We start from the raw sequence: 16,235 nt of genomic DNA on the forward strand, positions 1-16,235 counted from the left end.
CGGCTGGAGCCTGCTGCTGATTGATCGCCAAGGAGCCGTTCTGGGGAAGTGACACAAAGCCACGCTGTCATTACGGGGGCGGTGTGTGTCTGTGTGTGTGTGTGTCTGTGTGTGAGGTGTGTGTGTGTGTCTGTGTGTGTGAGGGGTGTGTGTGTGTCTGTGTGGTGATACAGGAGCAAGGCGCTGCTGACGGTTCTCTCTGAGCGCGGCGCTGTGGCTCCAGCCGCAGGTTTCGCACCTGTGGAACAGTCGCACGCGTGAATCTTTGGGGCGACGTTTCCTGCCTGGCCGAGACCCCCGGGGTCTGCAAGCACCAGCCGGTCCCTCCTCGCGCAGGGAAACCGCCTCATCGCCTGCTCCAGCAGCGGGGCAGGGGCCGGGGCCGGGGCCGCCCTGGGCCGGGCGCTCAGTGCCTGAGAGCGGTGCAGGAATTCTTTATTTCGGCCTCAGAGAATGAACCGCCCGTCGGGGCCGAAGGTCCCCAGTGCGGGGACTTATTATGGGCTGCCAGCTCCCAGTCAATGGGCTGGCGGCTCTGCCGAGGGGGCGGGAGCGCGCAGCGGCTTCATTCCGCGCTGCGGGCCGGTGGCCATGGGCGCTGCTATTTCCAGCCGGCCATGGCAAAACGCAGGGCGAGCGCAGGGCGCCGGGAGACCCCGGCTGCGCCCCGAGTCCCCTGTGGGCACAAGAGGCGGCCCTCGCCTGGGCGTCGCTGCACGGGGCTGCCCGCGGCTAGAGAGGGCGAGGGGCAGGGCCGGGTGGGAAGCGGGCTCACTCCGGTGCCGTGTGACGGGGTGTAAAGGCTGGCGTGGCCTTGTCCACACACGCCCTGCGCTGCGTGATCTGAAAGTGGTTTCGAAACCGGTTTGGCCAAAGCAGCGCAGAGCCCCAGCCGGGTGGCCGCTCGCTGGGCGGGGGCCGGGCTCAGCGGTGAGCTGCGGCTGCCCTGGTTTAACTGAGCCGGGGCCAGGCTGCACCCGCCTGCCCTGCACTGAATCCGGAGCGAGCTCGGGTGCAACAAGCCCCTGCTCACCCTGGTGTGGAGCCTGCCCCTCCCCCCCACTCGTGCGTAGCAGCGCAGGGGACCCCCCCCCCAGAGCCGGAGACCCCGGGGCAGCGAGACAGCCCGGCCGCTGGGGCACTGGCTGCCTGGCCTGCCCCGGGCCGGGGGGTGGGACGGCCGGTCCAGGCCCCGCTGCAGGGGCTGCTCCGCGCCGGGGGGCCGCAGCGGGGTCTCAGAGGCGGGGGCTGCGGGGACAAGCGGCTCCGGGGGCCCCTCGGGCTGTGCGGGGCAATGCGCGCCCGACTCCCCCCCCCCCCGGGGCTTTTGCCGGGTCCGCAGCAGCGCGCCAGGCCCCGCCCGGGGCAGGGGAGCCGGTGCCAGGTGTCCCGGGACGTCGGTCCAGCGGGGGAGGGGGGCCCAACGTGCGGAGGCCGGAGCCGGGCTGCCCCACTCGCGGCGGGGGTGGCGCCCGTGGGGCTCGGCCGGTCTCCGGCTGCGGGCAGCGGGCGCTGGGCTCCGGGCAGCAAAGCGTTAAGGGGCCGCCCGCAGGAAGCGCCGCGAAAGCCGCGTGTTAATCTCGCTTGCTCCAGCCCGTGCAGCTCCCGCTGGGTCACATGCAGGCGGCCGGGCCCGGCTCGCCACCGGCTCCCCTCGGCGTGCACCGCCAGCCCCGCACGGACTCGGGCTCCCCGCGCCTCCGGCTGCCGCTGCGCGTAAGTCTCCGCCGGCCGGGGCTGCTGGCGGCTGCGGGAACGTGGCACCGCGGGCAGCGCGGAGCCTGGAGTCTCGGGCACCGGCGAGCGCCGGGGCTCCGCGGGCAGCGGCTGGCTCGGGGCTGAGCCGGGCCTGGCTGGTGCCGGGGCGTTGCGGGGTTCGTGCCCGGCGCGTGCAGCCAGCAGAGCAGAGCCTGACGTCGGAGCAGAATGGCTCAGGACTTGCCGGGAACCGGAGCCTCCCCGAAGGCGGGTGCCAGGTGTCCGGGCTCCTGCGTGACCTTGGCCGGCATTTTTGCAGGCAAGTGCCACGCTCCTGGCCCTGGCTGTGCTGGGCAGTGACTCTGCAGGGGTGGGGTGCGTGCCAAGGAGAGCGCGCCCCTCGGGGGAGCTTTGCTGATGAGTGCCCGGCTGTTGGGTGGCGCTGCCAGACAGGGCTGGGGCCCAGCCGGAGGCTGCGGGTCAAAGCGTCTCGCCCCGTTTCGGGCCAAGGCCGGAAGGTGCCCGTGTGATCATCCAGGCTGATGTCCTGCCCCAGCCTGGCAGCAGCTTCCCCAGGGGTCTGCGGGGCCAGCCGCTGGGAGCTGGTTCTCCTGTGACCTGCTGCCTCCATCCCTGGGACCCCTTGGACTCGCAGCAGCGGTCTGGAGTCGCAGGCTGCTCCCGGCCCCTCGGGGGTGGGGCCTCGGCCGCCCCAAAGGCTGCTCTGGGCGTCGGTGGGGCCGCACCTGGATGTTCCGGAGGCTCCCCGACCCGGGTTCTCTTGTCGGAGGCCCTTGGGGTGTTCACAGCCAGGCAAGGCCTGGGCTGGGCTCTGAGCACCCACAGTCCGAGGCACCGGCATGGGGAGGGGACCTGGCCCTCCCTGCCCCTCTCGCCCACCTGACGCTGCCATCGTGGGTCCCTGCGGGGAGCTCCCTGGGGAGCCGGCTGCAAATGCAGCCCCTCTGCTCTCCTGGCTTGGCAGGACTGGCTCTGCACCGCGCTCCACTGCTGGGCTGGGCTGGCCTGCACCCGGGCGTGGCCAGGGACCCATGCGCACTGAGCTCGTGAGCCACATGCCCCTGGGACCGGTTCTTCAAGCTTCTCCAGGCCAGCTGGCCGGTTGGGGATGCACCCTGGCCCCAGTGAGCCCTTGGCTCCACCAGCCCGGGGGTTGTGTGCAGCACAGGGCCCAGGCAGCAGGCCGCCTGCCTCTCGGATGTCGCAGGAAGCTGGACTGGCTCCCACCCCAGGTGCTGGGGCTGTGCTGGAGCATGGAGCTGGGTGGGGGGGCAGGGTTTGCACGGGTTCACAAATGCTAAAGCGGAGCTCAGCCAGGTGCACGTTCCTGGGAGAGGAATGCTGCTTCCTGCCCCCGCGGGAGGCCCAGGAGCCGGAGCAAACCCCCTGGGCCCCTCGGGGAGGCGCAGCTGGCTCCGTTCCCTCTCCCACAGCTCAGGGTTTGGTTCCCAGCGCCGGCGAGAGGGAATGCAATGGCAGCCAAGTCCTGTGCCGGGGTGGCTGGCCTGATGCCAGCGTGCGGCCCGTTCCCGGGCAGCCAGAGCCTCTCTGAGCACTGCTCCGCACTGCAGCCCGTGGGCCTCAGCAGATGTTTTCTCATTGTCCCAGCCTGGAATTCAGTCCCCCCCCGTGGTGTCTCTGGAGCCTGGCGGGCTGTGAGAGGGGGATCCTGCCTCCTTCCTTTCCTCTGCTGCAGAAGAGTGTTTGATTGGCAAAGGGGCCGAGGTGCCCCCCCTCCACCTCCCCTCACTCCTTCGGCTGCTGGTTGCCAGGGGGCTCAGGCCAGCTGCCGGTGCCGGAGAAAGAACCAGCTGCCGCCGGGCTTTAAATGGCCATTGGCTCTTGTACGAGAGCGAACCTTTGTCACGTTGGTTCTTTATTGGCATTTGCAAGATGCTGTGAGTACGGCCGAGAGCGGGTCCGTCTCCCACCCGCTGCCGCACAGCACCGCGAGATCCCAGCGTCCCTGTGCCAGGACGGCCGCCAGCCCCCGGCGCCTGGGGCGCGCGCTGCAGGAGGGCCTTTCCCGTCTCGCTGGAGCTGCCTGCTGCCCCTGGCACTGCAGCCCAAACGCTCTCAGGGCAGCGTGGGCCCCTCTGCACGCTCCAGCCTGCTCTGCAGGGCCTTTTCTCATCCAGACTCGGCGGGGCCAGTGGGGTACAGAACATCTGGCGCCGCCCCGCCAGGCTCAGCTCCCACCCAGTCACTGTTTGAGCCCCCTCAAAACTAACAACAAAGAAATGCCTCAGAGAGCAGCCGACACCTCCCCCCTTGCTGCTACCCACCCCAGGCATGTGGGGCTCTCTTTGGTCTGCATGGGCCCAGGCTGCCTGCAGAGTGAGCCCTGGGGTGACAGACCCCCCCTCCCCCCACCACATCCGCCCAGCTCCATGCAGTGGTGCAGCAGTGCCCAGAGTCGTGCTCTCAGGCCAGCCCGGGCCCCACAGGGCAGGTATCCTGCAGCGTGTGTGTGTGTGTGTGTGTGTGTGTGTGTGTGTGTGTGTGTGTGTGTGTGTGTGTGTGTGTGTGTGTGTGTGTGTTCTCTCCCCTCAGCACCCTTTGGAGCTGCTCCAGGATCCCGCACCCGCAGGTCTGGCTTCCATCTCCTGGCAGTGAATGGGGAGGGCAGTGCCCTGCCGGGCTCCCCAGATCTAGCGGGCAGCGGGTGAGACCTGGTGCCAGGACAGCTCCTGACTCTCTCCTCCTCCTGTTGCAGGGAAAGGATCGGGGCCAGCCAGAGCAGGGGCCGGGATGCGGCGGAGTCGGACGGCCACGTCCTTCCTGGGCATAGAGGTGAGAGCAGCTGCAGGCCGGCGGGAGTAGGGGACCCTGCTTGGAAAGCAGCTGGCTGAGCGGGGTGGCTCTCTGTCACTCTGTGCGGCCCAGGCAGCGTCTGGGACCGGTTCTGGCAGCGCCACGGGGGTTATAACCGCAGGCTGCAGGACACGGCCAGATCGGGCAGGGTAGGTGCTGATAACAAAGGGGTGGGGGTGGCAGAGGCGCGGCAGGGCTGGCGGAGAGGAGGGGACACACCGCACGGAGCTGTGGGTGCAAGGCGGCTGTGGTGCTTGCTGGGCTCTGCCCATAACCCCCTACCCCATGTCAGCGTCACCCCCGCCCCCGGCTGGGGAGAAGGGGCTGGTTCATTTGGCTGCCATGCTCCTTTGGTTGGGAGCAAGGGTGCGCTGTGCCCAGCGCCGTCGCTGTCCCAGCTGAGACCGGGGCAGCTCCTGCTCCTGTCCCTTGGAGGGGCCCCGATGCCCTGGGGGTCTGTCTGTGAGAGTCCCCCTCCCACCGGGTGCGCTCTGCTGCGTGTGGAGATATCGGTGCCGCCTCGCCAGGGTAGCAGCGGGCAGAGCTGGGGGGGTGGAGAGCCAGGGCAGCAGGAACTTCCTTGAGGCAGCGCTGCCCCCAGCCGCACCCGCTCCCTGCCTCAGGAAGGAAGGAAGGAAACTTTCCCCATCTCAAGGCCTTTGCTAATGAGCCACCAAGCGAGTGTTTGTCCTCTGCACTGAGCGTCAGCCCCAGCTGCTCAGGGGCACAGGGCCTGTCCGCGCCCCGGGGCTGGGACAGTAACTGGAGCAAACCCATGACAGCTCCTCCCTCGCGAGCGTCCGCACGACAGACTCAAGCAAGCTGCGGCAGTGCGGGTCTGGGTGAAATGACTGTGCGGTGTGTGCACGACTGGCTGAAGGATGGTGCTCCAAGGGAGTGATCAGTGGCTCGCTGTCCAGCTGGGAGGGTGTCTCAAGCGGGGTCCTGCAGGGGTCGGGCCTGGGTCCAGTGTTGGTCAGTACTTTCGTTAGTGACCTGGATCATGGCGTGGCGAGCGTGCTGTTAACATCTGGCTGGGAGGGGTTGCAAGCACTCGGGAGGCCAGGGTTAGAATTCAAAATGGCTTGGACAAGTCGGAGAATTGGTCTGAATTCAACAAGATGAAACTCCATGAAGACAAGTCCGAAGCAGGTGGCTTGGGAAGGAAAGACGGAATGCACAGCACTACAGGCGGGAGGAGGAGCGAGGCGGCCGTCCTGTGACAGGATCGGGGCTAGTGTGGGTCACAAATTGCACGTGTGTCAACGACGTGATGCAACTGTGAAAAAGTCGAATCTCCTCCTGACAGGGTTGGCAGGACGATCATTACCCAGCACGGGTGAGGCCTCAGCTGAGCATTGGGTCCAATTCTGGGCCCCACACGTTAGGAAGGATGGGGAGGGGAGCAACAAACCTGATGCAAGGTTTAGAAATCCTGACCTTTTGAAAAACTGGGCACATTCAGTCTTGAGAAAAGCGGACGGAGGGGAGCTGATAAAAGGCTTCCGATCTGTGAAGCGCTGTTGAAAAGAGGCGCGAGGGATCAATTGTTCTCCCTGCCAGCTGGAGGGAGGACATGGAACAAGGGGCTCAATCTGCAGCACGGGAGGCTTAGGTTGGAAACGAGGAAAAGCTTTCTACCTCTCCGGGCCATTCAGCTCTGGGCCAGGCGCGCAGGGCGCTCGTGGAATCCCCCTCTCAGGAGGGTTTTAAGACCAGGCTGGACAAACCCCTGGCAGGGCTGGTCTGGGTTGACTTGGTCCGGACTCGGCGCCGGGGCTGGGCTCGGGGACCTCTCGTCTTGCGGCCCGACGTTTCTCTGATTCTATGTGGTGAGCACGTTCTGGGGCCCAGGAGGAGCCCCGCTGCCCCAGGGGTGGCTGGTGCTTGGAGTAGCAGCTTCCTGCCCCCCACTAATGGGCCTTTGCGCTCATCAGCAGAGCCCAGGCACTAGTGAGGTATGAGTGTGAGCACACCGGGGGTCGCGCTGATGTACCACGCTGCTAGCTAGTGGCTAAAAGGCCTGGCTCTGCGGCGCCCAGCAGGGGCCGGCGGCTCAGCCCAGCGCTGCGGTTCGGGTTGGCCGGGGAGGGGCACGTTCTCAAATGCCGACTGCGCCTGCTGGGGCCCCGCCAGCTCCAGCTGACCCCCGCTTGCTGCCTGGTTACAGATTTGCCGCCAGCTCCTCCTGCTTCATTAACCTGAGAGGCCTCCTCACTGGAGAGCTGCTGACTGGCAGCCTCGAACAAGCCCCGACCTGCTTGGCTGCGCCTCCACCTCCGCTCCAGCGCCTTCGGCTGGGAGTCGTTAGTGCAGCTGGACTAAAAGCCACTTTGCTTGTTTGGATCCTGCGGTTCCCTGGTTACGGCTCAGGGCGCGCTTCCCCCTGCCTCACTGCGCGCGCTAGACAGCCCAGCCCTCAGCACCTGCCGGCCCCTGGCAGACCACTCCCTGCTGGGCCCTTGGTTCTCCCCTCTCCTTAGCCAGCGCTGGAGGAAAGCAGCACGGCCCCTGCACGGAGCCGGCTGTGGGACTCCCTGGAAATGAAAGGCACATTCTCCCCGCCTGCCTGGGCCAGCCACCTGCAGCCGCTCCAGGGCGCTAATACCTGGGATTATAGCACTCGGCAGCAGGTCATTAGACCCCTAATGGGCAGTTAATTATTATCATCCCTGGACTAATTGCACATTCGGCTCCGAGAGGGTTTTTCCACTGCGGTAGCTGCCTCCGAAGCCGGCGCATTGTGACCCCGGGCCCAGAGCTTCCCAAGCGGGGCCCTGCTCTGCAGCAGGCCTGGGGAGTGGCCCCCGGAGGAGGGCCAGCAGATCAGCCCCGGCGGCGTGTCTGGCCGCGCGGTGCTGGCCGCGTGCTCGTTGATTCCGGGGCTGCTCGGAAGCCGCCCCCGGACGGTGGACGGGGAGAAGCTTGCCTGGCCGCAGCCCTTGTCCCCGCAGCTTATAGGTCGCTTGCACACCTGAGCAGAGCCAGTCCCACCCCACCGATGGGGCAGGGAGAGACCTGCCAGCCGGGCCAGGCTCAGTGACAGGTCACCCGGCACACACTGCTGCAGCCCGAGGAGTGTGTCTGTGACCTCAGCCCCGGGCCGGGTGTCCCAATGGAAACCATTGACGGCAGCAGGCACAAGGGGCCTGCTCCTGCTCCCCGGGGTGCCCAGTTTGCTGTAGCGTCTCTCTGCCCCGCTGGCTCCGTTTGCATGGTGCCACAGAGCATCTGCAGCTGGCCCCGCCTGTGTGCCAGGGCTGGGGGTCAGGGCAATCTCCCCAGCAAGTGCCCCCAGTGCCAGGCACTGCCTGTGCCCCACCCCCCTGATCTCCACAGCGGGACACGATACCAGCCTGTGCCGCCCACCCGGGGATGCTGCTTGAAATGCCCCAAATGTTTTATTTTAAAAAAGGAAATTAATAAGATCTAAAAAACTTCAAACCAGACTCTCTTCCCGCCCCGGCCCCTGCTGCCCAGCAGAGATTTTACTCTGGAACGGGAGACATGCCAGAGCCTGCAGAGAGTGCACTAGAGTCTGTACTACGGCCATCGATTTTCTACGGAAGGTGGCAGGATAAACCTCCTAAATGGAGCGAGACACCCTCCCCCTGCAAATGCAGCTTCATGAAGGAGGGCTGCCCGCCCCGCCCCAGAGCAGCAATGTGCTCCCCGCTTTGCCCAGGGCCTGCACGCTCGAGTTGGTTGCTTTGCTCCTCTCACTCTGGCCCTGCCTTACTCCAGGGCTGGGTTCCAGCCGTGCTGTGTCCTGCCTGCGCTGTCCTGGCCTCGCACAGGGGCGCTCACGGGTTGCTCTGAAGTATGTGTGGAATTGGAAGCTCTTTCCTCAGGTGCCACGGCGCTGCCTCCATTTATTCCTCCCCGTGCCTACAGCAGGCTCCGTCGCTGCTCACCACAGACCGTGAATCGTTTCTGCTGCTCTTCTCTGGACTTTCTCCTTTGTCCACATCTTTCCTGAAAAGCGGCGCCCAGAACTGGACACAATCCCCCAGCTGAGGCCGTATCACGCGAAGTCGAGCGGAAGAATCACAACACTCCTGCTGACACAGCCCAGACCGAGGGTTGCTTTGTTTGCAGCAGTGACGCTGTTGACTCATATTTACCTTGTGATCCACTGTGACCCAGATCCATTTCCGCAGCTCTCCGGCCTCAGCAGCCATTTCCCCTTGTGTGTGTGCAAATCATTGTCCCTTCGAAGTGCAGCACTTTGCACCTGTTCTTAGTGACTGTTCTCGTCCTATTTACTGCAGCCCATTGCCCCGGTTTGTCCAGATCACTTTGAATTTCAATCCTGGCCTCCAAAGCGCTTGCAGCCCTTCCCAGCTGGGTATCGTCTGCACACGTTACACGTGTGCTCTCTGTGCCACTCTCCACATCACTGATGGAGTTATTGAACACAACCAGACCCGGAGCTGATCCCTGCGGGACCCACTCAATGTGCCCTTCCAGCTTGACTGTGAACCGCTGATAACGACTCGCGGGGGACGGTTTTCCATCCAGTTACGTGCTCGCCTTCTAGTAGCTCCTGCTAGGTTGTATTTGCCTGGTTTGTTTGAGGTCATGTGAGAGTGTCAGAAACCTTACTAAAGTCAAGACATGCCTGCCACGTCTCCCGCCTCCCGCCACCTGCAAGACTTGTTCCCCTGGCAAAGGGAGCTCTCAGGTTGGTTTGACATGATCTGTTCTTGACAAATCCATGCTGACTGTTACTTACACCTTGTTATCTGCTAGGTCTTCGCAAATTGATTGCTTCATTATATGCGCCATTATCTTCCTGGTATTTATATTAAGTGAACTGGTCTGTAATTCCCCAGGTTGTCCTTATTCCCCTCTGTATAGACTGGCACGATATTTGCCTTTTTCCAGCCCTGGGGAATCTCTCCCCTCTTCCATGACTTTTCGAAGATCATGGCGAATGACTCAGATCTCAGTCAGCTCCTTGAGTATTCTGGGATGCATTTCATCAGGCCCTGGTGATGTCTAACTTGTCTAAATCATTTTAAACTTGTTCTTTCCCTATTGTAGCCTCTGATCCTACCTCCTTTTCGCTGGCATTCACTGCTAGACGTCCGATTGCTGCTAACCTTTTCAGGGAAAACTGAAACAAAAAAGGCACGTCATGCTTCTGCCATTTCCACATTCTCGGTTGTTGTAGTAACTGGCCTGGCCTGGCCTGGCCTTGGTCTGCCTCTTCCTCCTAGTGTCTCTGTAGAAGGTTTTCTTGACCCCCCCTTTACGCCTCGAGCTAGTTTCGCCTTGTTGACAAAGGCCTTGGCCTGTCTCACTTTGTCCCTACTTAGTACAAATCCTTGTGTTGTTCCTTTCTATTGATCCTCTGCAATTCACACTCGTTTCCGTTTTCTGTAGGGCTCTTTTTTGCGTTTCGCTCTCCTGGGTAAGCCAGGGTGGTCTCTCTCCAGACTTCCTGTCTTTCCTGCACAGTGGGAGAAGTTGCTCTTGTGCCAAGGGGCCGGGCCGACTGAGGTGAGACAGTCACCGGCTCCCGTGCCTGCCCCCGCAGCCTGGCCTCAGCTGCCCGCACGGAGCCCGATGGCAGGCACCAGCTGCTGTGCCTGCCTCCATCCCTGCTCCTGCGGCGAGGTGCAAACCTGGGTGCCAGCCGCGGCAGCAGAGGCCAGGAGCTGGTTGGCTGTCACTGATGAGGCCCTGCCTAGCAGCTAAGTGATGGGAAGGGAGTTTCCTCCCCCTGTTCTAATGCAGCGCCGAGGCCATCGATCGGCGGCAGGTGCTGGGCGGCCCCCCTGGGACAGCAGGTAATTCAGATGTTCAGGGCCGGGCCATGAATACAGCTCGCTGGGGTGTCATTAGCCCCAAGCAGCTGCGGCCGCTCCCAGGGGGCCAGGAGCTGTGACTTCTGAGACGGGGGCCTCATCAGGACAGCGCTCGCTCGCCCGCCAGGTCCTGCCGCCCACGTGGTGCCCCCCGCCCCCGGCCCTGCAGTGCGGGGCCGTGGGGGCTGTGCTGCTCTCCGCACTCAGCCCCTGCCCTGCCAAAACCTCCGTCAGCTCCAGGATGGTCCTGGCCCTTGTCTGAGGTGCTGGGCACGTCTCAGGAGACAAGGTGGATGCCAGGAGTGACCCTTGGGTGGTGTGAGCTGTGTGGGGGTGGGGATCTGCTCAAGCCAGTCTCCCCAATGAGCCCCCTCCTGCTCCCCCCGCCCGGGTCCCCTGCCCAAGGCATGGGGGAGCTCCCAGCAGCCCCGGCACTGCTGGCACCCGAGGAGTTTTGTGTAGGCTCTTCAGTCCATTTGCTGTTGAGGCCTGAACTCGTCTGAGCAGCCCAGCTCCAGCGGCCCTGTGCTAGGGCAGGGCAGGGCAGGGCAGGGCGTGCGCACGGCAAGCGGGGATCTCGCTGCCTGGCCGGGCACGCGTGAGGCTCGTGGCTGTGAGGTGTGGGGTGCGGGAGCAGCCGGGCTCCTGGTGGGCTCCATTCGAGGTCCTGCAAAACTCAGCCAGTCCTGCCTTTCCCTTTGTGAGCGCTCTGCTCGGCCCGGCCCGGCCCGGCCCGGCCCGGTGCGGCCCGCCGGGGGGCTTAGCCCCAGGATCCGGGAAGCAGGATGCTGGGAGCGTTAGCCAGCCACGCTGAGCACTCATGCCATGGGGGAGGAGCAGGAATGGTGGGTTTGGAGCCCGTCTCATCCTACCTGGCTGTAAATGGCCCCAGCTCTGCAGGCGAATGGACCCGTCCCCTGTGGGAACACTGGGGCCCAGTGGCTGGTGTCTGTCTGGAGCCAGGGCGCGCGTTGGACTGAAAGGAAATGCAGGAGTATTTTAAAAACTTGCTTGTAGTCAAGGGAGGAAGCAGGTTTTAAGCGAAGGCACAAAATCGCTTTACAGCTCCTGCGTGAAATGCCTTTCGGATCGTTGGCAAAATATTTCATTGCTGTGCTTTCCCAAGGCCTGACAGACAGCTAGAGAGCGAGCTGTAATTGCAGGCTGCCTCCCGTGGGCTCTCAGCTCCCTCGCCGCACACCGGCTGCTGGAGGGGGACAAAGCCACCGTCAAGGCAGCGTCTCCGTCCCCCACTAGCACACAACATTTTGGCAGATTCCCCATTGCTCATCGGCTTCCCTGTCACTGCCTGCCTGTGCCCCACCCTGTGCTGATGAGGCGGGGCGGCAGGGATGCTGGCCCCGCGCTGTGGGACCCCAGAGCCCGGTGGAGATGTGCCCCTGACAGCAGTGGCTTGCTAGGTGTGGGTGTCCAAACCCCAGCTGCAGACCTCAGCCACACGTGTCACTGTTTACATGCTGACTCAACAGACGCTGTAGGGCTCAGCGGGACGATCCTGGGGTCTTACAGCATTGCTGCACTGGCTGTGGGCTTTGGGGATGCAGCTGATGTGGGGCTGGGGAGGGCATGGTTAATTGCTGAGCTGGGGGGTGAGCACGGTGGAATTCCTGTGACCCTTTCCAGCTCTGAGGCCCTGCCCCCATGGCTGTTTCCCTTGCTGGGACGTGGGGTGACTCCTCTAAGGGGCTGGGCTGACAGACTGGATTGGAGTGCTAAGAATTCCTATTGTCGCTCTATCCCAGGCCTCCCCGAGCAGACCCCCCCCAGCTCTGGTTTTCCTGGCCTGCTTCGCTTTCTGGGCTCCCGGTCACGGCCTGAGGAGTGTGCCGGGAGCAGTGCTGCTCGGTCAGCAGGAGCCTGGGCCTGGGACCTGGTGTCCCAGTGGGGGCCCGTGGAGCAAGGAGCTGCAATGATGCTCCTGTCCCCTGGAGGGAGGGCCTGGGAGCCGGCTCTGGGTCGCAGTCGCTGCTGCTTTATAAGCAGTGGGACAGCGTCAGTGACTGAGCACCGCGGGCGTTAGGCTGGGCCCCATGGCTGCTGTGGGATTGTTCTCCATGGGGTATTTTCAGGGCTTGGAAAGCCTACTGGGAAACCTCTCCGGTGCTGCAGCCCAGGGACGCCGGGTCAGGGAATGCTGTGGGAACTGGGGCCTGCTTTGTCTTTCCATCAAATGTCATCAGACGCCCCCCGCCCGTAGCCCCACCTCCCCTCCAGCCTCTGTGTTTGCCCCCTTTGTGTGGGAGAGGAGGGGGCTGAGCAGGGCCCCCAGGCAGGGGGCAGCCCTGGGTGGCTGGAAGTAAAAGGTTTCCTTCGGTAGCCGTTCCTGAGCCGTTCTTCCCTCCCCCACCGCGCTCAAGGGGATCCAGCTATGTCAGCACGGCCGCTCTCGGGCTAATTAATGGCTTTATTTCTCCTAATTAGATTGAAATGCTTCATGAACCCACTAACCGTATTACGCCCCGGTGAGGCCAGCCGCCGGGAATGGTTTGTCTCTGCTTGTCAGACCAGGTTTCAGGCATCCCGCGACTTGCAGCCGCTCAGAATAAAGGCTTCCCGCCTTTGCCCAGACCAGCTAACGTGACGGGCGAGGGAAGGTCGCTTGCCTGGCCGCCGGCCCGCTCGTTACAGCCAGGCAGGAGGAGGGGGTCCCTGGGCAGGGGGAGCAGGAGCTGGGCCAGGCGGGGAGGAGGGGCCTGGTGCGGGGTCCATGGCAGCCGAGGACGGTCTGCACCGTGCAGGATTAGGCCCTCGATCGGTACCCGAATCGCTCCCCACTCAAGTGCAGGAACCGCTGGGCTGGGCTGGGCTGGGGTGGAGGGAGGCTCCGGGCACAGCTTCTGTGCAGATCCTTGATCCCTGCCTCCCGGCCCCGGGCCAAAGATCAGCCTGGCGTACAGGGTGTGACTCCCCTACGCATTAGGGACGGCAGCAGGGAGGGAATTTGGACCCTGGCTTCGTGGCCTCGCCTGAAAGACTCGCCCACAGTCGCTGGGTGTAGCCAGGGCTGTGCTGACCCTGCTGGGCTGTGAGTAGCGTGAGCCGGTGGCCCCAGGCTGGTGCTCGGTTCCTCTGTGTACAGATTAGCATGCGCTGCCCCTGCTGGGGTCAGGGCTGGGAGGGCCACGTGGAACATGCCCAGATGTCAGCGCAGGGATCGGCTCCACGCTGCACGTGGCACAACCAGGCTCCGGCAGGACAGGGAGGGGAGATGCTCCAATTCCCTGTAAAAAATGCAGTCGTATCTGCTGGGCGACGCAGCGGCCTGTGGCATTTCCAGCAGCCGGGGGCCCAAACAGAGCCACGATTACCCGGCCAGCTGCACCCACTCCGCCGGCAAATTAAATGCTAACTGGGCTATTTCCTGGCAGCCGTGCCCTGGGCAGTGTCTGCTCCGAGCAGACCAGCACCAGTAAGGACGGGGTGCAAAGAAGGCCCTGAGCCGTCAGCGGAGAGCCACGGGGGGAGGCGGGCTGTCCTCAGGGGCACAGGGCCAGGGCCACGCTGCTGCTCAAGGGACTGGGATTCCTAGTGCACATTTTGCTGGGTCTGCCATCGGAGCAGGACAGGTGCACATTGTGCTCACGCTGCACTGGGGTAAATGCTGACCCGAGGTGTGGGGCTGGGGAAAATCAGGCCCACAAACTAACCAGGCTGCCCCACAGGGATGGCACCAGGCCTGGGTGAGAGTCTTCCAAGAAGCAGCACAAGCAGCTCCCCCTGCTCACGCAGCGCACGGAGCGTGGTGTGCCAGGGGAATCTTCCACGCCCTGCAGGGCGGTCTGTGCCAGCAGCACTGTAAGCAAAGGGGGAATCCCCCCCTGCCCAGAGCTGCTGGTTTGGTGCAGCCTTTGCAAGCTGCCGGCCCAGAGCCTCCTGTCAGGCACTGCCCTTGACTTAGGGCTCCTCACGGCAAGGATCAGGGCAGGCGGAGCTACCTGTGTGCAGCATGGACTTGTCACCAACTCCCAGTGGGGGCACAAGGCCCCACGGATTTAAAGCCCAGACCTGTAGCATGACCAGGCAGCTCTAGGCTGCCCCCCAGCAGCTGCTGCAAGCAGCTTGCACTCCACTTCCCAGGACCTGCTGTGGCCACAGACCCGGATGTTCCACCTCCAGGGTTTGACAGAGGGCAGCCCCACGGCTCCCTGCCCTGTAAAACTCAAGGGGCGTTCCACTCTCGGTCAGTGGTTCTCAGCCAGGGGCCCATCAACTCATGTAGATGGCTGCTTAGTTTTACAACAGGCCCCGTAAAAAGCACCAGCGAAGTCCGTGCAAACAATTCCACAGACAGTGACGTGTGCGTGCTGCTCGAGGTCCTGTACGCACGATGTTCATATTCCAGCTGATGTATTGTACAATGATGTGGTAAACCTGGGAAGGGCGGCAGGTTTTCAGGAGTGGTGTGCTGTGCCACGGCTGTGTTTTATGTCTGCTTTTATAAGCAAGTCGTTTTTAAGTGAGGAGAATCTTGGGGACACAAGACAAAGCAGCCTCCTGAACGGGGGAGCCCCTGCGCTAGGTAATTGTCTGGATCTTCTGTACCTGCTGAGGCTGACCCTGTTTTCGGATTCCTGGCTTGATTTGTCCCTCACCTGCTGCCTCAGCCCCTGAAGCCTGACTCTGCCTCTGACCTTGGTACTGACTCTGGCCGGGACCTGGCTGTGAACTCCTCGCTACCCGCAGCCTCAGGTTTGCCCCTGTTCTGACCATTGGCCCTGCCTGCCCTGGTTGGGATCCTGGCAGTGGAAGAGCTCGAGGAGGCCAGGGCAGCGCTGCGAGCTGCAGTCTGAATGAACATAGGTTTGCATGTGTTCCGCCCCTCGTTCTGGGCAAGGGCTGTGGAAAAGGCTCCCCCCGTTCTCAGCTGGCAGTTGCTCAGGGCTGCAGTGACCTTGGTTCCCAGGCTCAAGGGCAGAGAAATGGCCTCTGAACTTTGTGCTCTAGAAAGCTGCTCCCTTCCAGCCATCAGCATGGCTCTGCCTCACACCTGCTCCCAGCCCCACGGGAAGCAGGCTCCAGCCATGGTGTGTGCTTTCTGCTTTGCTGCATCAATCTGTGCCAGGCTGCCAACGTCTCAAACAGCCGCTCGGTTTGCTCTTATTTTTGTAGTTAAAGGGATGGTCTCCCGGACATCCATTAATGTGGCAGTAGACGCAGTTGGCTGCAGGCTGGCCTCAGGTTTATTAAACAAAGTGATTTATTGGCACCAGCACAGTGTAACAGCAGCGAGCATTGTAAATACCAGCTAACTAATGTCGTCCTCTGACAAGGGTTCTTTGCAACTCAAAATGTGTGCAAGGCTAGTGCTCGCTCCCAGCAACCGTCACAGCTGGGACCGATGCACAAGGTCAGCGAAACTTCGGATACCCTCCCCTCTCGGTGCTGTGTGTGAGTGGTGGGAGCCCAGCAGGACAGGAGGGCTTTGCTCTGGCATTTCTCCCAAGTCCTGGGGAGCTCCCAGCAGCCCTGACTGCCCCCAGCCTGGGGACTCTTCACCCACCTGTCAGAATGGCAGAGACTGCATTCAAATGAGCCCTCGTCTTCACAGACGAAGGGGAACTGGTCACAGAACGCAGCATTAATGGTAACATAGGTATACGTGATCGTGATATGCAAACAGAATAAAAGCCAGACCAATGATATTCATACTTGGTGATTTAAAAGGGCCAATTTCACAAATCTGAAAGCAATTATGAGCCAGCTCAGCTGGGAGGAAGAATTCAACCAGAAAAAATGTGAATGATAATTGGGACTTAGAACACTTTACTAGATGCCCCCAAAAGCCAAAATTGAGAAAGAAAACGTAATGGCTAAAAAACTGACCTAGTTTAGAAGGGAAATGAAGTCAGCTATAAAAAATGTAAATAT

The 16,235-nt window shown here is 62.7% G+C and overlaps 1 protein-coding gene across 1 annotated transcript in view; it reads left to right on the forward strand.

Moving 5' to 3' along the window:
• The first annotated feature begins 1,508 nt into the window (after window positions 1–1,508).
• PDE4C (phosphodiesterase 4C) overlaps window positions 1,509–16,235 on the forward strand; it is a 79,268-nt gene continuing 64,541 nt past the window's right edge. Inside the window, exons 1-2 of the mRNA XM_067560954.1 lie at window positions 1,509–2,017; window positions 4,436–4,512. Coding sequence (XP_067417055.1) covers window positions 1,927–2,017; window positions 4,436–4,512 — 168 coding nt within the window. The 5' untranslated portion in view covers window positions 1,509–1,926. The remainder of the gene's footprint in view (window positions 2,018–4,435; window positions 4,513–16,235) is intronic.

This window comes from Emydura macquarii, unplaced genomic scaffold (assembly GCF_026122565.2).
Source record: "Emydura macquarii macquarii isolate MOO-44397 ecotype Brisbane River unplaced genomic scaffold, CSIRO-AGI_Emac_v2 contig_306, whole genome shotgun sequence".
NCBI lineage: Eukaryota > Metazoa > Chordata > Testudines > Chelidae > Emydura > Emydura macquarii.